The sequence below is a fragment of the Dromiciops gliroides genome, chromosome X (assembly GCF_019393635.1).
Source record: "Dromiciops gliroides isolate mDroGli1 chromosome X, mDroGli1.pri, whole genome shotgun sequence".
NCBI classification, from domain to species: Eukaryota; Metazoa; Chordata; class Mammalia; order Microbiotheria; family Microbiotheriidae; genus Dromiciops; species Dromiciops gliroides.
In genome coordinates this window covers 66,047,968-66,068,719 of record NC_057867.1, presented here as the reverse complement: position 1 = coordinate 66,068,719, position 20,752 = coordinate 66,047,968, and the positions used below count along the sequence as shown (strand labels likewise).

The following is a 20,752-nucleotide window of genomic DNA, read 5'->3' as shown; positions in this document are numbered from 1 at the left end:
AAGACTGCAGCTTCCCAAAGCAACAAGTTAAAGGAAGGTCCATCAGAAAAGCCTCCCTCACACTATTGTGCTGTAAGAAATGATGAGCAGATGGATTTCAAAGAAACCTGGAAAGACTTACATGAACTGATGCTGAGTGAAGTGAGCAGAACCAGGAGAGCATTGTACACAGTATCAACAACACTGTGTGATGATCAGCTGTGACAGACTTAGCTCTTCTCAGCAATGCAATGATCTAAGACGATGCCAAAAGACTCATGAGGGAAAAATGCTCTCCACATCCAGAGAAAGAACTATGGAGTCTGAATGAAGACTGAAGCATACTATTTTCACTTTTGTTGTTGCTTTTTTGTTATTCTTGTTTGTTCTGATTAATGTAGAAATATGTTTAACACGATTGTAATGTATAACCTTTATCAAATTGCTTACTGGCCTCGGGAGGGGGGAAGGAAGGGAGGGTGGGAGAAAAATTTGGAACTTACAAAATATCTTTACATGTAATTGAGAAAAATTTTAAATTATAAATAAATCAAACAAATAAATAAGATTTAAGAAAAGAAAAGAAAAGCCTCCCTCCAGGCACTGAAAAATAGGCTTCCAAGTGGAAATCAAAGGAATGTTTCATTTCAAGTTCAAGTTTAATCAGAACTCCAAAAAGCAAGTGGTCTCATGCTTCCTGGCCTGGCTCACTCGCAGGGCAGGCATTGTTTGTTTCAAAGGCCATTGCAGGCTATTTGTTCATAAATATTTATGGGTTTCCTCCTCCCTCACCCTCATAAAAGTACCCTGGTGGATTTAAGCAAACCTAATCAGATGTGAAAGTCGGACAAAAATAACTGTTACTACCTGTCAAGTCCTCAAGATCACAGATTAGTAAACTAACACTAATTCTTTACTTGTACTTCCCAGCATGGCTGGGCCCAATGTAAACATTTGAAATGAGGTAAAGGGTGACTAACAAAACCTTTTCTGTGTACTTGCCCAAAATATCTGCTCAGAGAACTCTTCCACAAGCAGCAGCCTGCTTAATGGAAAGGGTACCTAGAAGGACCAAGGTGCCAGGCCCAGCTTTGCCACTGCTGAGTCACTTGACCTCTGGGAATTTGAATTTCTCTTCTGTGAAATGATAATGATGAGAAATAGCTGCTCTCCATAACTTACAGACTGTTGAGGAAAGTGTCTTATAAACTTTAAGGAGCTATAGTTTCATCATAATGTTATGGGCCCAGGGTACCCCAGAAGTTCTCCGGGGCACATCAAGGAACCTTCTGCTTGACAAGCTAATGCAAAGGACAGACACACCTAAAGAGATAAGTGGAACCAGATCGGACTGATCTAGTTTCGGGACCTCCACCCTACATTCCAGTCTCCCTCAACCCTGGGGAGATAAGATTAGGTGTGGCTGCTGCCTTTGTGTCCTGAGGAGATGGCTTGAGAGATCTGCAGCCACCCCTCACCCAATTCCCCCAGCCACCACCAGTGGGGGATGGTCCTCCCTCACTAAGGGAACTTTCCACAGTCAGATGGTCACCCCCATCAGTCCTCTATAAAAGTACCTGCCTGTCTCCTACTTGAGGAGATAGGTATCTCAGGGCCACGCTCTGTGCCTTTCAACATATATGTACTCTTGTCCCTTTCCTCCCCAACTGCCCTTTCTCCAACTGGACTACTGGAGTACTAGAATATAATAAGCAGCAACTTGATCAACTCTCCCAAAGTTGTCTTCAGAAGCTCTCTAAGGACAGAGGTTAATGGTTTCGTTTGCTGGTTTGGTTTTATTTACACACACAGTAGGTGCTTAAGAAGTGGGTGCTGAATTGACAAGCCCTGTGCAGCAGAAATCACATTTGTTGCTGCCTTTGGAGTTGGAGGACTTGGTTTTAAAACCTGCTTCTACCATTTATTCCCAGTTCAACCTTGGGCCAAGTCACTCACCTGTTCCTCAACTGTAAACTGCAGGGGCTGAATCAAGTAACCCTAAAGGTACCTTTGAGCTCGAAACTGACGGGTTGTTTATCTTCTCCCCCAGTCCAGAAAGACTCAGTGAGGAAATAAGCCCAGAATACCGCCAAACTGTGAGCTCTCCCTTCCATTTCACTGACTTTCAAACACTCCAGGACCACTGAGCTTGTAGGGGCTGAGTGCTGGGGTAACCCTCCAGCCCTACTTAGGAGGAAGAACAAAGAAAGCTACATCGAACTTAAAAACATACTTCACCTCCTGCTTCAGGAGAAAAGGGGGAGAGCTGAAAACTCGGGGAAAGGGCCTTTTATCAAACACACTGTAGGGCCTTCAGCTACAAAGGTTATGAAGTATGCTCAAGGAAAGACTGCATTCATTGCCTGCACTCTGATTTTTCTCCAAGGCCCCAAAGGAAAGCATATCTATAAGAACAAAGAACTAGAAATCAATGTTCCCTACTTCTAAAGCCACTTCATTGCTGACCGCTGCCCCCCCTTGCAACTAGGCAGTAATAGCATTCATTCCGGATGGAGCACTTTATGGGTTAGGAGAGCAGCCCTGGAAGGAAGACGGTACAAATTGTACTTCTGGTCTTTTACAGAGCAGGAAACTGAGGTTCCAAAGGGGTGAACTAACTTGCCCAGGGTCACACAAGTGAGAAGTTTCAGAGCTGAGACTCAATCCTCAGAGCAGTGAGCACCTTTTTCACTCATCACAAAAACACACTTTAAAAGGCTGGCTGAAGGCAAGGTGGTCCAGGGCAGCTGGCTTCCTATCTCACTTCTGACCCTTCCTACCTGTGTTATGGCCTTTTGCTTATCTGTGAAATGAGGGGGTTGGCCCAGACAGTCTCTCAGGTCCGGTCCAGCTCCAGAGCCAGGATCCTATGAGAACATGAACAGGCTGGGGAGATGCTCTGCTTTAATGAAAGGGGCTCAAGTTGCTGTCTGGTGCAAACCCCCAGCCCCTCCTTTTTTTTAGCACATTCTCCCTGCAATGCCAAATGGTTCTGCGTCTTCAAACAGTCTGAAGAATGGAAGCTGACCTAAAGGGCAATGAAGAGACAGATAGATAGAAGATAGATGCATGGTAGGCCAGGTACACAGTGTGTTGCCAAAGAATTGGTATATAGATATTCTAGATCTGTGTGGATGTGTGTGCGTACACATGCATGCATGCATACATACGTGCGTGTGTGTGTGTGTGTGTGTGTGTGTGTGTGTGTGTGTGTGTGTGTGTGTGTGAGAGAGAGAGAGAGAGAGAGAGAGAGAGAGAGAGAGAGAGAGAGAGAGAGAAAGAGAGAGAGAGAGAAGGATGAGAGCAACAGCCTCTAGCCAACTCGGAAGATTGACTGGAACAAATCTGGGAGAGAAACTAGGAGTTCCTGGGCTAAAGACGAGGCAGGCTGCCCCAGCTCCTCCATACCTACTCTAGAGAAACTCTGAAATTCACACCAAGCTGAATCATGCTCAGCAAATCCCAAAAGCCAAAATATGGTGTCCCTTCCACCTCAGAACCGCCCCGAAATCCTGGCTGAAAAAGCCCACAGCAAGAGGAAAGAAGACAATCTCCAGGAAAACCATTGTCAGCACAGGGTTCTGTTCTCAGTTGGGACAGGAGACTAGATATATGGGTAGCCTGCCAGGCTTTGTGTCCAAGTCTGGGAAGAGCAGAGGGCTCTCCTGAGAAAGCCCCGTGGTGGTCAGAAAGCCCCAGGACAGGGACACTGACTGGAAGCCTGGGTGGCAGCAGTGGGCATCAATGAGTGACAAGCACAGTGCTGTCACCATCAGACCAGGACTACCCAAGGCCAGGAGCTCTGGGGTTCCTAACAATCTGTCCTGAGATGCCAAAGAGGGCCTCAAAGATGGAGCACTCTGAACCTCAAAGATTCTGGGGGGGGGGGGAAGATAGCCCCAGGAGGAACCCAGGGAACCCAAGTACCAATAAAGCAGGCAGAGCCTGTCTTTGGCACAAAGCCCCAATTCAGGAACTAAAGTTGGCAAGATGAGTAAATTCAAAATAAAACAAAACAAAAACCACTGACTGGTCTGAAAAATTATCGAAAATCTAAAGATTCCCCCAAAAGAAGGAGCAAATAACTCCAAAAGAACTACAAAGATTCAAAGAACAAAATGGATTTTCCATGTGGATCTATGAGAGAGAACAGACAAGATCATACGGAACGAGAAGCCGTGGATGGGATGAGATGGGTGCAGCGATGCAAAGAATACCCACATCGATAAGATCACAGATCCCTTGCTGTATTTTTTTTTTCCTTTCAAAGAGATCTCATCTTAGAGGCAAGGGCTATATTGGGATGCGTCTGAAAAGGCCCAAATTCCACTCTCCATTTTTCAAACAATTATAGAAAGTCTGCCTGTTTTCAATTCTCCATGTCGACAGAGCCAAAGCAAATTTATACAGCTAATCCCTCACTAGCTCCCAAAGACCAGGGGATAGAAAAGGAAGGCTGACATGCTCCAATGACCTGAACACCAGCAGACAGGCCCATCATCCATATACATGATGGCACATCAAAATACCAGCAGTTTGTCAGCCCCAGAGGAAGCAGTAAAACAAACGCGAGCATCTTCTGAAACTAGTTTCATGAAACTAGTTCCTCAGCCCATATACCCTAAGGCTTAGCATGCGCAGCCCACACCAGCAAAGGTAATCAGGCCTCAGCCGTGACTTCAGCTCTCCAGGGCCCAAGCCACACCTTGCTGGTAAAGGGAAATGCAAATGTGTGGGGATCAAGGAAGCAAAGCCCCTGCTCCCAGCAAAAAGAAATATAAGCCTCTGCCTTAAGCACCCCTGATTTCCAAGAACTCCCTCTATGCTACCTATCTATAATAAAATCCGTTGTCCAGCAGTTACCATCATCTAAGATCGGTGCCCCTCCTTTCTCTCTTCTTGCTCTCTCCCTCCCCTCTGGCCGAGGAACTCTCAAGTGCTCAATCTGATGGCCTTTTTGGAAACCTCACCCCGTCCAGCCTTCTGGATGTTCTCTTCTTCCTAAATTTTCATGACACTGCTTTTCCTCCTGGCTCTCCTCTTACCCCTCTGACCACTCCCTAGTTTCCTTTGCTGGGTTTTCTTCTGGGATATATATTTCTAATAACTCTGGGGGTGACCCAAGACTCTGTCTTAGGCCCTCTTGTCTTCCCCTCAAACCACTTCACTTGATGAATTATCATCAAAATGAATTATCAGCTAAATTATCATCTCATGAAGATCATTTCTCAGAGCCTCTCTCCTTGATGTCCAGTCTCCCATCACAGACTGCCTGGTGGCCATTTTTAACTAGACAGCCCATAGATACCTCAGACTCAAAACATCCCAAACAGAACTCATTATCTTTCCCCAAAACGGTCCCCTCTCCTCAGCTTTCCTACTACTGGGCAGAGCGCTCCCATCCTCTCAGTCCATGAGACTTGAAACTTTGGTATCCTCCATGAGTTCTCACTTGTACTCACCCCACATAGCCAATCTGGTACCAAGACCTAGAGATTCTACCTTCCAAACATAAATGCCCCCTTTTCTCCTCTGACCCTCAATCACCTCATGCCTAGATTACAATAGCCTGCTGGTTAATCTCCTGGTCTTATATCTCTCTTGGCTCTAGTGGCTCCCAGTGGCCTCCAGGATCAAGTAGAAAACCCTCTGAGTTTTAAAATCCTTCACGAGCTGGCACCCTCCTCAATCTCCAGTGTCCTTACACCACAATCCAGCAACATGACACTCCATTCCCTCATCCCTGTGTCCTTTGACTAGCTGTCCCCCAAACCTAGGATGCTCTCTCCACTCGGCACAAATCCACCTTCTGCATGAGGTCTTTCCCAGTTTCCCCTTGTACCCCCTCCTTGCCATTGGCCCCTTCTAATGCCTCCCTCTGACATGAGCTCCCAGTGATACTGTGTACATTACATAGTACCTGGCACATAACTCAGGTTCATGCTATTCCTATCTACCACCCAATCGAAATCCTGTTAGCTGTTGTCTATGAAACGCTCAATGAAGCACCAGCCTTGGATTCAGGAGGACCTGAGTTCAAATCCAACCTCGGACACTTGACACTAGCTGTGTGACCCTGGGCAAGTCACTTAAACCTCACTGCCCCGCAAAAAAAAAAAAAAAAAAAAAAACAAAGACAAACAAAAAAAAACCACTCAATGAGTTTAGTGCCTAAGTCCTGCCCTTATGCTATGAGACTTCAAGACACATACTGACTCTCAAACATCCTCAACCTACTCACCTCCCGTGAGCTATTCCTCCAGCCCACTTCTGCCACGCACAAAGATTGGCCATACCCTTGATCTTGCTATCACACACAAATGGATCATCACTATGTTCAAGAACTCTCATCAGGCAGCTAGGTGGCACAGTGGATAGAGCACCGGCCCTGGAATCAGGAGTACCTGAGTTCAAATCCAGCCTCAGACACTTAGGGTCACACAGCTAGTAAGTGTCAAGTGTCTGAGGCCAGATTTGAACTCAGGTACTCCTGAATCCAGGGCCGGTGCTCTATCCACTGCGCCACCCATCTGCCCCCGCAACATCTCTTGCCCCCTTCTTTCTTCCCACACTGGCACCTCTGTGGTTCGAGCCCTCCTCACTTCACGACTAGATTATTCCAATAGCCTACCAGCTGCCTTCTTATACCTTCCTCCCCAACACATTCTACTTTTCAATCCAGTGACACTGGCCTCCAGGCTGGTCCAGGAACAAGCCACTCCATCTCTCTGACCATTCCCCATTCCTCGAATGCTGTCCTTCCTATGCCCTTCCCACCTTCTACAGGAAGCCTTTCACAACACCTTTTAATTCCAGTACCCTCCCTCTGTTCATTATTTCCCTTATCCTGACTTGCTTGGTTTATATTTCTGTGCACGTAGTCTCCCCTATTAGATTGTGAGTTCCTTGAGAGCAGGGACTGTCCTTGGCCTCTTTTTATATCCCCAGTGCTTAAAGTCGGCATCTAGTAAATGCTTATTGATTGACATGAAAGCTTGTTGACAGCCGATCTTAGTCTGGTGCACTGTTCACCACACCAATTATACTCAAATAGAAGTAGGGCCACTAAACTGTCCGTAAGGGTCCCTGTAGGGCACATATTGACTTGTTTTTAAAATGTGATATTATCTGTTTCATCGTACGTTTATTTGTCTCGTTCGATAGCTCCCAGTGACATCAGCATCTGGCTCAGGCTGTGTGGGTTGTGTGTTTGACCCCTCTCTGCAACGGACCTTTAAACAAGCTAACCTACAGCCACCACACTCTATTTTCCCTAAGTTATTAAGGATGTGTTTGTCATTTCGAGAGTTATTCTTTCCATTACTCAACAAAAAAAGTCTGCGGTAATGAGCTATGGGTACTTCAGTGTCCATTTGGCATATACTTTTTGTATTTCCGGTCACTTAAGTCACTTTCACTGTATTCTGAGGATGTCAAGAAACACCTTCAGAAGAGAGGAGACTCAGCCTCCCAGGTAGTCCAGACCCCAAAAAAGTTACTTCTTCACAGGGCAATTTTCAGTAAAATGATTTGTAAAAGGTAAACCTCTCTTCTCACAAGCTAATGGGAGGCAGGAGGACCTTAGTTAACAGTTCTTACTATCCCATTTCACAGATAATAAAACTGAGGCTAGGCAAAGGAGAAATAGTGACCTGCCTCTGTTAGCAGCTAAGCTGATTCTGGATGGTGGGTGTATGGGGGGGGGGGGGCGGCAGTGTTTAGTGATCTGGGGATTCTGGTTCGGTTGAGAACCTACAATCCACTAGATAAAATTCTAAGAGTGTAAGGGGTGGATAACAGAGTCGAAAAGCTAGGAGAGAACCACTCTAACTTTCCGGGGCCCAAATTTGCAGCTAATCAAGGGTGTGAAGCTGATTGGCCCAGGTGCACTTCGTAAACAGGTGTTCTCCCACACTGGAATTGATACATTTGCATATGAAAGGACCAGGACCCTCCCCCGAGGATCCCTAATTGAGTGATTGGTAGAGACTGAGGGATATTTAGCCCACGGGCTGGGAGTCTTCCCCGGTGAATATAAAAAGGAGAAGAGTAGCGTGGAAGCTTACTTAAGGAGAGAATCCCCACACAGGAAGGTGAGTTCTCTTTACTCTGGTGTTCTTGGGATGTTTCCCCATAACGTTGCTTGCTTGCTTGTTTGTTTTGTTTTGTTTTGTTTTGGGGGGGTGGGGGAACGGGGAACGTAGCAGAAGGGAAAGCTTTTGCTATTTTCCATACTATGCTGTACCATAAAATGCCTTTGGTTTGAACTAAGGGGAAGAGAACAAGGGACAACAACAACAACAACAACAACAACAACTACTACTACTACTACTACTACTACTACTATTACCAACACCATCGCTACTACCACCACTAAGGGGAGGGGAATAGTAATTATTCTGTCCCTACTAGGTCCCACGCACTGTGTTAATTAAGCACTTTTACAAATATCATCTCACTTCATCTTTATGACAACCTTGGGAGGTGGGTAGGCACTGTTGTTTCCCCCATTTTACTAATGAGGGTACTGAGGCCCAGAGAGGAAAAGTCACTTTTTCAGGGTTACATAGCTACTAAGTGTCTGGAGTATAAATCTAGGTGCAACAGCTGGAGAATGAAATGACAAAGATACTCCAGTATCTTTGCCAAGGAAACTCCAAGATGGGGTCACAAAGAGTCGAACTGAGAAGACTGCTGAAAAAAAAAAACTACCGACCGACTTCCTGACTCTAGGACCAGCACTCTATCCACTGGAGGGTCCACTGGCCTCGATTAAGAAACTGGGTTAGGGGTAGCTGAGTGGCACAGTGGATATACTACACCGGCCCTGGATTCAGGAGGACCTGAGTTCAAATCCGGCCTCAGACCTTTGACACTTAGTAGCTGTGTGACCCTGGGCAAGTCACTTAACCCCCACTGCCCCGCAAAAAAAAAAGAAACTGGGTTAAGTTTTGGGGGGTGGGGGGAGCAAACATCCTAAGGGTGGCTTGTGAGCTATATAGAACTGTAGGAGTGTGGACCCCCAGGGTCCCAGACTTGGGAGTGGAAGTTAAGGGAGGTATCTCGAAAGGGATGCTGCTGTGGGGGTCCGGCTGGAATACATGGTAGGTGTCTTATTCATTGACAGGGACCTACTGGAGAGTCTTGTCTGAAGTCTGGATATCTCGGTGCCCTCCCTAGTGTAGCAGGGATCTCTTTGCTTGGATTTCAGCCTTTAAGCAGTATGTTGTTTGATGTTTCCCCAAAGCTGAGAATGTTGCCACAGTCAAATGCCTCAGGTACTGATATCTAGGGTGTGACTGTGTCATTTCGGAGCGTGGTGTTTGTGGACTCGATCTAGAAAGTATTTAATGGACCTCAAGAGCTCCATCCCTCTTTTGGAGCCCAGTGTCTAGGGCTCTTCTCCAGAGGCAGCTGGTGACTGCAAATAATACAGGGCTGGGCCAGGGGTCAGGAAGTCGTTCAGTAGTTTGGGTTTATTTTTCAGAGGTCTCTTCAGTCCAACTCTTGTGACCCCCATCTGGGGTTTTCTTGGCAAAGATACTAGAGTGGTTTGCCATTTCTTTCTGCAGCACATTTTACATATGAGGACACTGAGGCAAACAAGGTGAAGTGACTTGTCCAGGGTCACACAGCCATTAAGCATCTGAGAATGAATTTGACCTTGGGAAGAGGAGTATTCCTGACTCCAGGGCTGGCACTCTGGCCACTGAGCCACAGAGTAACTGACCTGGAATTTGAAAGATTTGAGTTCAAATCCAGCATCACACTTGTTAGCTGTGTAACCCTGGACAAGTCACTTAAAAAAAAAAAGCTGACTGCCTTAGTTTCCCCAACTGTAAAATGGAGATAAGAGCACCAGAGCTGCAGTGAGAATCAAAGGAGTTATTTGTAAAAGAGCTTACTTGGTACAATGCCTGGCACACAGTAAGCACTACCTACATGTTTGTTATTCCCTTCCCTCCTTAAGCTCTCCTGTTGATCTTAGCAAGGGCTGAGTTTGAAACTGCAAATAAATAGAGGAAGGAAGAAGTACCAAGCTGGGCTCTACCTTTACTGCCCACTCCCCAACCTCACACCTGTGCTTCTGAAACTCTTTGGGAGTCAGTCTATCCTCAGCCCTTCTCCAAAGCAAGGGAGTGGGGGCAGCTAGGTGGTGCAGTGGATAGAGCACTGGCCCTGGATTCAGGAAGACCTGAGTTCAAATCCGGCCTCAGACACTTAACACTTACTAGCTGTGTGACCCTGAGCAAGTCACTTAACCCCAATTGCCCTGCAAAAAAAAAAAAAAAAAAGCCCATCGATAAATGGGAGGGGGGAGGGGATAAGTGAACCTTCTCATGGTCTATGGAAACATGCAGTCCTTGAAAACTGAGACCTACCCCTCAAAAGTAAAAGGGTCTTGATTTGGCTTAGAAGGCCAGTGCATGGCCCAGGTCTAACACGGGGACACTGACCCCAGAGAGCCCGCTGAAATGTCTTCAAACTCTTTTGTGCTCAAGTTGCTAAACATTCTTCAAGACTGACGCTGACAGACAAGAAGCTTTGATCCGGCTGGTTTCGGGAATGAGGGACCACCCCGAGGCCCAGCTTGGCTCCAGAAACTGGATCTGTCTAGATGGTCGAGTTTGGGGATAAAGTTACAGTAAAACAATCCCAACTAGGGGACCAAGGGTGACCAGCCCCCACGTGACACCCGCTCTCTAGGGCGGGTCGGTGGAGGCCGGAGTCCATTATCAAAACAACTTCCTCTAGGGGAAAGTCAAATGTTTCTGGGGAAAGACAAAAGCCGTCCACTATCTCACCCACCCTGTTTCTCAGCTAACAAGCAAAAGCAAAGCGCACTCTAACTTTGCTCCAGAAAGCAGGAGTCCAGGAAGGATGCACCTCCCAGAGGAGGGGAAGGTTGGGACTGAGCCTCGTGGTCAGCTGGGGAAGGTGGTGCCACATGGCCCTCCCAGCACGCAGAGTCCCTTGTAGGGAAACTGATTCCTCTCTCCGGAGAGCGCAAAGCTGGAGCGGGGCAACAGAGGCTTCTGCCCTTAATTTACAAACTGGAGCCTTGTGAAGAACAGCCCATGGGGGTGCAGGACCGGCCCCGTTTGAACATGGGAAAACTAAGGCTGGGCGGAGGAGGCTCTGGGTCTGTGGACTTCCCCGCTGGGGTGTGCCCCCCCAGGTGCCCCCCCCCACTTCCCGGTGCTTACTTGTCCCGGATGATGGTCTGGAGCTCCCGGATCTGGTCGTTCATGGGTAGCAGTTTGAGCTGCGGGCCGAGCTGACAGAAGAGCTCCTCGGGCTCACAGTCCTCCGGCTGGGGGCCCTCAGCGCTGTCCCCGGCCGGCCCAGACACTGCGCCGTTGGCCGCAGGCAGCTTGGCCGGGCCCCCGGCCAGGTCCTGCCCGGGCCCGCCGCCGGGTTCCGCCGGCTCGGGACACGGGGAGGGGGTGGCCGCTGCAGGGGGGGCGAGCTGCTGGTTATGACAGGGCATGGTGTCCGGACGCCGGAACTCCTTGGCCATACAACGGGGCCCACCGCCCCTAAGCTGGGAGAGCCCAAAGGCACTAGAGTCTGCAGGCACTTAGCTGGAGCAGCGCACACCCGCCAGCTGTCTGCTTCCGCCTCCTCTACTGGGCCCAGCCCAGCCCGGCCCAGCCCAACCCAACCCCTTGCCGAGCTCCGGGCGCCCGGCTCCAGCACTCCCTCCCCCTCCCCTTCCTAATGCCCCCTCACCCCAGGCCGGGTCCCGCCCCTCTCCTCTAGGCTCCTTTAGCCCGATGGCCTCTGGCCCAGTTGGCTCCGCCCATGGGCTTATGCCATTGGCTCCAGGAACTGCCACTCCTAGGCTCTTTCAGTTAACCCGTTCTTGGGTGGCGCTCTGACACCAGCACGTGGGGGGCGGACAACTTTACTCTTTTCCATCCTGAGTGAGCCGTAAGGCCTTCCACGACTTGCACCGTCACCAGGAAAAACCCCACGGGATTTGGAGCGGGGAGAACCCTCAGACTTCACATCTGGCCCGGCCCCTTCCTTTCCCTGGGGGAAAGCCAGCCAGCCAGCCTGCCTGCCCGGGCATAAAGGAGGAGATGGCAGTGAACTCCTGCCTGACCACTTCCCACCTTTGTGACAAGTAAGCCACATCCCCTCTGGAGCCCACTTTCCTTTCTTGTAAAATAAGAATCTGGACTAGCTGGGTACTTCTGGCAGCTAGTAGAGCCCAGGACTTGGCGTCAGGAAGAGCTGAATTTAACTTCTGCCTCTAAAGCTAGCTGTGGAACCTGGGGCAAGTCACTTAACTTATTGACCCTAGTTTGGACAATTGTAAGAGGCCAAATTTGAACTCGGGTCTTCCTGACTCCCAGCCTAGCATTTGTATCCACTGTACCACGGAGCTGCATTTAAGGTTCAAGACATGGGAAAAGGATTATAGAACTTGGCTTTCTGGGAAATCTACCCAGATCCTCGTCCTGCTTCATATACTGAAGTATAGAATTGGATTCCTTCTCTCTATAAAAAATGCCTTTCCTTATTAGCAGGGCAGGGTGTGGTGACTCAGGCCTCCCAGGTCTGAAGGGCTCAGCTCCATATGGCCAGGCCTTTTTAATGACCTTAAATGACCAGGAAGCCAGGTGAATAGCAGCCTGGGACTGCCAAGAAATCCTATCACCAAGGATGTTTGTCAGAGACAACCAGCCTGCCTTATCGGGCAGAGATTCAGACCCTGGTCCATACTGATCCTGAGACACCTTGGGATGTCCTAGAGCCACCTCAAACAGATTCATAGAACTGATTACTGAAATTTTCAGTGCTAGTGTTGACACCTCCAAAATTCGCCAAAATTACAAATGAAGGCTTGCTTTATTGTTTTGGGGTTTTTTTTTGTTTTTTGTTTTTATTTTGCGGGGCAATGGGAGTTAAGTGACTTGCCCAGGGTCACACAGCTAGTAAGTGTCAAGTGTCTGAGGCCGGATTTGAACTCAGGTACTCCTGAATCCAGGGCCGGTGCTTTATCCACTGTGCCACCTAGCTGCCCCTTATTGTTTTATCAATTGTCTAGACTTAAGAAAGTACTAGAGAATGTTAATAACGAAGATTAAATTTAAGTGTGCCCCAATATGATGGGGGTTTTTCTTTTTAGAGACCCCCCTTATTTAGCATTTACCTACATACCCCTCCACATTCCCCTCCCACCCTCAAGCTCCTTGGAGACTCTGCCTTGGGAGTATCCTGCTTCCATACTTAGCACAATGCCTGGCCCCAAGGAAGCACTTCAGAGAGGCTTTTTTTCCCAGGATTGCTAGCTCCTCACTTGGATGCTGTTTCTTTTTCCCTACTGGGTCTGTAGCTGCTACTTGGCGTGGCAGCTGGCCTGACGGATCCGTGGGAATGGCTCTCTTACCTCCCCTTTCAGCTTAAAGTTCTCTTGATAATATTTGCAATATTGCAGGCAAATCTATTTCTTGGCAGGGCTTGTCAGTTTTACTCTGTTCTGGACCAAGACCTCATTCTTAATTCTTTTATGCAGGGTGGTATGCTGAGGTGTCAGATTCAAAGCAAAACTCCTGAGTGAGGCCCAACCACATTAAAATGTTACCTGTACGGGCAGCTAGATGGCGCAGTGGATAGAGCACCGGCCCTGGAGTCAGGAGTACCTGAGTTCAAATCCGGCCTCAGACACTTAACACTTACTAGCTGTGTGACCCTGGGCAAGTCACTTAACCCCAATTGCCCCTCAAAAAAAAAAATGTTACCTGTAACCACAGAATGTTTAACAAAATAAATAAAAATACAATACAATCTACATAATGTTTATTTGTGGTTTTCTAAGTCGAATATTCATGCAGCCCAAGGCAGGGATCCCTTTCTTCTCATTTGATACCACCAAAGTCCTAGACTTGGAGTCCAGAAGACCCAAGTTGAAATCCTGACTTACATTCCTCCCCCATAAAATGGGGATAATACCTCCAAGCTCAAAGGGTTTCTGCAAAGAGCAAATGAGATAATGTGTATCAAGTGCGTTGCAAGCACACAGAAGTGCTTCTAGCTATTATTATCATTGGGTAGCTAGGTGGCACAGTGGATAGAGTTCAGAACCTTACACTCCCCTTCCTGAGTTCAAATCTGGCCTCAGACACTTGAGAGCTGTGTGACCCTGGGCAAGTCACTTAACCTTTCTTAGCCTCACTTTTCTCATCTGCTCAATGACCTGGAGAAGGAAATGGCAAACCAATTCCAGTATCTTTGCCAAGCAAACCCCATATTGGGTCATCAAAAGTGAGATGTAGCTGAACATTATTATTCAGAGTTTTTTGGAGGGGTGGCAATAGGAAACCCTGAAATTTCTTATCAGAAGTGACACGACCAGATCTGGGCATATAGAAGTAATCACTTTGGCAAGTGGTATCAAAGACAGATTGGAAAAGGAAGAAAGCCAAGATCAAAATGCCTAAAAGGAGGCTATTGCAATAACCCAAATGAATAGTTAAATGTTTTCTATTCTTTGGGGCTGGAGGGCGTTCGGCCTGGTGGCTTCCTCCCCAACTTACTACTGACCTTCCAAGGAAGAACACCACTAAGTCTCCTTCTGAAGTAGACAGCTGCCGTGTCCCTGACTGGTGAGTGCCAATGGGAACCTGGGACTCTAACTCCCCCTCGGTCCCAAGTGTCTGAAACTGTATCATCTCTTTTCCCATCCTTCTTTCTCTCTCTGCACCCCACCCCCGCAATCAAACAAAGCACTGCCAAAGGATCTCGGGGTTTACAGGCTGCGCCTGCTGACTTGAAGTGGGCAGAAGAAATGGAGTGGCTACTTGGCCCATAAATGCTCTGAGGAAAGTGGTGACAAGATAGTCTTGTCTCATTAGCACCAAGCTAAATGCAGCCATGATTTGAAAATGGTCTCATTGTAAGACTTCCCAGGACTTTAACTGGGCTGCATTCATTCTTCTTGAGCATCTAATCAGACAAGTGGCCTTGTTTTCTCAATTGACCCTATGTAGAAACTGAAGCAGTATGATACTTCTTGCCCTAGGGACCTCAGAGGGAGGAAATTGCCCACTGCTCCCTCTTGTCAGGAGCAAGACTGCTAGGTCTGCTCACCATCCAGACAGTGACCAACAAAGTATCTACACGTCTCAAGGGTATTGTGGGTAATGGAAATCCAAGATGATGATCCCAACCCATGATGATGGTCAGGAGCTGAGGGTCACATGCCCTGGAGGCTAAACATAACAGCAAAATAGACAGGCTTCCTTTGCACATCCTGACCTTTTACTGAGCTTTGTGGAAGGCATGACTTGGAGACCATCTTGGGTCATGTCCAGCCCCTCCTTTAACAGATGGAGAAAACTGAGGCTTGGGGAGTTGAAAAACCTTGTCCAAAGTCACAAAGGATCCTTGAACTTTCATTCCAGGGGTCCTTAACCTTTTGAGGGGCGGATCATGGACCACTTCTCAGAGGAATAGGCATTAAGATTTTATTTATTGTTGAAGGAAATGCTAAATTTCAGTTAAAGATTAGTAAAAATAAAGATTTAAGTTTTTTTTCTCTCCAAGTTCCAAGACCCTGTGAAATCTATACACAGACTCTTCCAGGTTAAGAACCTTGGCTCTAAACTATGCTGACCTTAGGGCTACTGAGTTATGAATCTGACCAAAAGAGAGGAATTCAAAAGAGAAAGGGAATTCAACTAGAGCTCCTATGGACCAGATACCACATCTCCTCATTTTGTGTTCCTGATCTCTTGTGAGAAACACTAAACTCTCTTAATATGTGTGGGGGGGGGCAGCTAGGTGGTTCAGTGGATAAAGCACCAGCCCTGGATTCAAGAGGACCTGAGTTCAAATCTAGCCTCAGACACTTGATCCTAGCTGTGACCTTGGGCAAGTCACTTAACCCTCATTGCCCCACCAAAAATGACAACAAATAAAAAAACCAAACAAACAAACAAAAATGGTACTGGGGAAGTGCCCAAGATGTTGCCATTAGCAATGTAGTCTCCCTACAATATGTGTGTGCGAGTGCTCATGCACTCCAGCATGACTGTTCACCTACCCGATTGTTGCATCCTCCTCTTTTGTTGCATACACATGTTTTATCTGAATAAATAAATCAAAGGTTCTGGTTTCTGAATCACAGAGTGAAAGAAAGCCACTAAGCCAGAGGTTCATAGGTTTGCGGGGAGGATTTAATATCATTCTATGTTTCTACAGAATTGGTTTCCTTTACAACATTTTGTATTTTCTCTTGTGCATTTAAGGGCCCTGTTGTGAGAAGGGGTCTATCAGACTGCCCAAGGGGGCAATGATACAAAGACAGAAGAGAAGAACCCCTGCTGTGGGCCCAAACAGTAAAAGCATATGTCACTGCTAGTCATAGAGTGGGTACGTGCCCCTTGTGCATATTAAAGTAAGCTGAAGAACTCAAAAGCCAGAGGAGAAACAATTTGCCATAGAAGGCTCGACCCAATCCATAGCAGGTCCTTGAAGCAGGAGCCTCTGTGACAAGTGGGCAACTGATCTGGCCGAGACACAGTGCTAAGTGCTAGGCCCTCAGATCCTGCATTCTAATGGGAGAGCCAGCATGTTGATCTGTCCGACCAAGATATGCTGTGTAGGAAAAGTCGATGGAAGGCAATCTCAGAGGGGAAGGTACTAGCCGTTGGGGGGACTGGGACAGACCTCTAGTAGAAGATAAGATTTGGAGCCAAATCCGTAGGGAAGCTACAAGGTAAGGTAAAGGGACAGAATATCCTAGGCATAGGAGATAACCAGTGCAAAAGCATGGAGGCAGGAGATGAAATGTGGAATGTGAGGAGAGAAGCAGAAAAAATTTGGAAAGGTAGGAAGTGGTCAATCAGACAACTTTATACTGGGGAAGGGGGGGGTACCTGATTTCAAATCCAGCCTCAGACATACTGTGTGATACTGCATGATTCCCTTAACCTCTGCCTCAGTTTCCCCATGTGTAAAATGGGGATAACACCTACTTGCAGAGTTGTGAAGATCAAATGAGAGAGTGGTTTGCAAAGTACTTGGCACATGGTAGGTACTTACTAAATGCTTATTTCCTTCCTTCCTAAGATGGAGCCATTGGACTTTACTGAAGAAGGCTTTGAGATGGTCAGACCCTGTAGATAAAACAACTTGGCAGCTGAATGTAGACTAGAGAGTCTTGGCACAGGGAGCCCAATTAGAAGTCGTTGCAGTAGAATGAATAGGTATGGGGCAATAAGGTGGTGGCTGAGTACGGATAAAAGAGGGGCCTAGATAGATGTCATGGAGGTAGAAATGACAAGAAGTGGATCAGCTATGGGCATGGCGACGGGGATACCAGGCAGAGCGCCAGTGAGGAGTTGAGAATGACACGGAGGTCGGTATCTGAAAGGGTGATGATGGCGCCCTTGACACTAATAGATGATGAGTTTGGTTTTGGACATGTTGATTCTGAGATGTCCAAAAGGCATTTGGTGATGTGAGTGAGACTGGAGCTCAGAAGAGTCTCTGCTTTACTTCATTTAAAAATCCTGAGATAAGGTCATCTCTGGCTCTAAGGGCTCTCAATCTTGCCTGATTCATTAAGTTGAACATCTGAATTTTCTTCAGCTGCTCAATTTTTCTCCTTATAATATTTCATTATCTTCAGTCTCTGTTTGCACAAGACGACCTTTCTCAATGTTGAACCCTTCTGCCTTAGCATATATTTCTCCTGCCTTCTCATTTGCTTCTTGTTCAACAAAAGCCATTGTGTACTCTGCCTTTAGACGTTAGCATCTCTGCAGGCCACGCTGACAGCAGTGACTATGCTGCCCTTAGGCATCCAATGAAGACAACCAGCTACTTGCTTTACTTTTTCTGTTTGATTTTCTCCCTAGCTTCTCCTCATCTGGGACATTAAAAATGGGGAAGCCAACCAGAAACACCCGAGAGAACCCAATCCCTACCTAGATATCTGGTGACCTTTTGCCTTTAGTTGCTGATTCTGTGGAGATGATGGGAACCCAGATGTCCCGGATCTCAACTAGGAAGATGGAAGAAAGTTTGACTAAGCTGGGGAAAGGAAGGCAGCTTCTTACTGTCCTAGCTGAGCCTTAGAAATGTTGTTTCACTTCAATTATCCTATGTATGTATGACTATCACTGGTCTAGGCACTCATACTCACATACGTGTATATACTCACATACACACATTCATACATACTTCTGGATGTTTGCAGACAATCATGGAGTGTGCACACTTACCCACGATAGTGCATACTCTTGAATGTTTACTCAGACTCCCACATGTTCTCACACACTCCTGCAAACCCCTGTACACTTGTGCACACTCAAGCATACTTACTCTCCCATGCACTTGCATACCCTTACAGACTCACCATTTTAACATGTATCTACTCACACATAATGTACACACACATGTGCAGGAAAGTACATGAGTATGCATGAGTATGAGAGTGTGTCAGTGTGAATTTCTATGAGTGCCTGAATGTGAATCCATGAATGTGCATGATGTATATGTGAGGGTGTGCAAGGGTGGGAGGGGTGCCAGTGTGAATTTATGAGTGTGTGACTGAGTGGGCATGTTGTATAACTGTGGGAGGATGCATGTGAATATGCTTTGTTTGTGGGTGAGTACATATGAGTAAGTGTTTGGGAATATACGTGAGTGTGTATGATTGTGTCACACTGTCCTACACGTGTATACATGCTTGCCTAGCATATGAGGAAGCATGAGTGTGAGTATACATGAGCACTGCCAGTGTGAACAAACATGCAAAAGTATGAGCCAGATGCATGAGTGATACTGCACAAGTGTGGGTGAGTGTACGTGAACATAAGCAAGCATGCAGGAGTGTGCGCTGAGGAGGAGATGTAATCGGCCTTGCTCTGGGAGAGTGAAGCCAAAGAGTCATTGCCACACAAGGAGGGGCTGATGAGGGCTGCAATAGTTGGAGATGACCTTAATTCAAAATAATCCGACAACATCTTATAGTAGAAAGAGCCCTGGATTTACTAGTCATGCGATCTTGGATGAGTTGTATAATCTCCATAAGCCTCAGTTTTCTCATCTGTAAAACGGGGGCACTTTAAAAAAACAACAACAGAAGAACCTTACCTCATGAGGTTGTTCTAAGAATTAGAAGCAACTAGGTGGGGCAGTAGGTAAGATCCATGTGCTTGGAATCAGGAATGGTCTGCATTAGAATCCCGTTCAAATCTCAGGCACTAGCTGTGTAACCTTGGGCATTTAACTTCTCTGACCCTCAGTTTCCAGTTTCTGTAAAATAGGAATGATAATTTAATGACAATAATAACACTCACCTCTCAAGGCTGTTGGGGGGACTGATGAGATGACATCATGATACCATGAGCAACTACTTCCCTGATAGCTTTTATTTCTTCCTTGTAAAATGGAGATAATATTCACAGCACTATAGCTATTGCTTTGAGGAAAACACTTTTCAACCTTTCAGGTATTGGGGATGGGAGTTATTATTCTATATATCAGGTGTTCCAAATTATCTAAAGGATTCTAAGGAAAGAGACTGAGCTAAAGTTGAATGCCATCCCCATCCGTCAACTACAGGGAATTGGATTGACAAGATAATTAAAATATATCCTGGTCTTGACTTATTAAAATTACATTACAGACCATGAGCTAATATGTACTTGACTACAAAATTATTGATATAAATCCCTTCATTACCACTGAACAGGAGTTTCTCTAAGTAAGCCTGACTTCTCTATGCTTCTGTCAGCATCACCATTCTCCTGCTGTTGCCCACGCTGAGATCCTGCCAGCCAGGTATTCATGCATTTGGCCAAAGGTCTGGCAATGGTTGCCTTGGGGGGGATACTCAAGCGCTGATCAGAACGGTGCCTCATACTACACTGGGCTTCTGGCGCTCAGCCTTGTCTTTGTCAGGGTCCTAGGATTTCTGAGAGCAAGGGTCCTGCAACCTCTGGCCCAGACATGGCCAGAAGAACAAGGAAGAGCTGCAAAGGCATTTGTCGGGATTCCAGCCAAGAATTATCTTGGGGCCCAGCATTGTCCCTGCCCAAGCCACATAGTATATATTCGATTCTAAAGCCCCTAGCTGCCATTCAGTAAAGCCTACCATGCGAAAGTCTCCCCAGGGATGTACACAGCCCAGGAGAACCCAGAAATACATAGGCAAAGTCCCCTAAGTGGCCGAGCTGCCCAGAACTGTGTGGCTCTTCAGCATAAGAGAATCATCTGCCTCTAGTGCTTACCCTTTTACTTTAGTTTTGTTTTGGCAGGGCGATGAAGGTTAAGCCCAGGGTCACACGGGGTCTGAGGCTGGGTTTGAACTCAGGTCCTCTTGAATCCAGGGCCAGTACTTTATCCACTGCGCCCCCTAGCTGCCCCTAGTGCTCACCCTTTTGACAACTTAGTGCTGCAGTATAAGAGTCACTTTACAAACACCAGCCCAAAAACTAGTCTAAATTTGCTTTTGTAGATGGATGACAGGCAATGTGGGGCAGAATATCGGGTGCCTTATAAGAAAATGCTGCTGTATCTATTTATATAAGTACAGGTTTTCTCCCAATAAAATGTAAGCTCCTTGAGGGTAGGGACTCCCTCTCCCGTTCTCTCCCTCTCCCCCCCCCCTCCGCTCCCCTGTATTCCTAGATTGTTAGCACAGTGCTTGAAATTCAATAGGAGATGAAGACCTGTTTGTTGTCTGACTGAGCCACAGATCATTGGCACTCCTTTCCTACTAACACACCCTTTCCTATCCACACATGTTTCC

General features: G+C 46.9%; 1 protein-coding gene across 1 annotated transcript in view; it reads right to left on the bottom strand.

The window, feature by feature from the left end:
- The window catches only part of UPRT (uracil phosphoribosyltransferase homolog), a 33,779-nt gene extending 22,115 nt beyond the window's left edge, over positions 1-11,664 (bottom strand). The window contains exon 1 of the mRNA XM_043973810.1: positions 11,187-11,664. Within this exon, the coding sequence (XP_043829745.1) occupies positions 11,187-11,500 (314 nt within the window). The 5' untranslated portion in view covers positions 11,501-11,664. The remainder of the gene's footprint in view (positions 1-11,186) is intronic.
- Between the last annotated feature and the right edge of the window lie 9,088 nt (positions 11,665-20,752).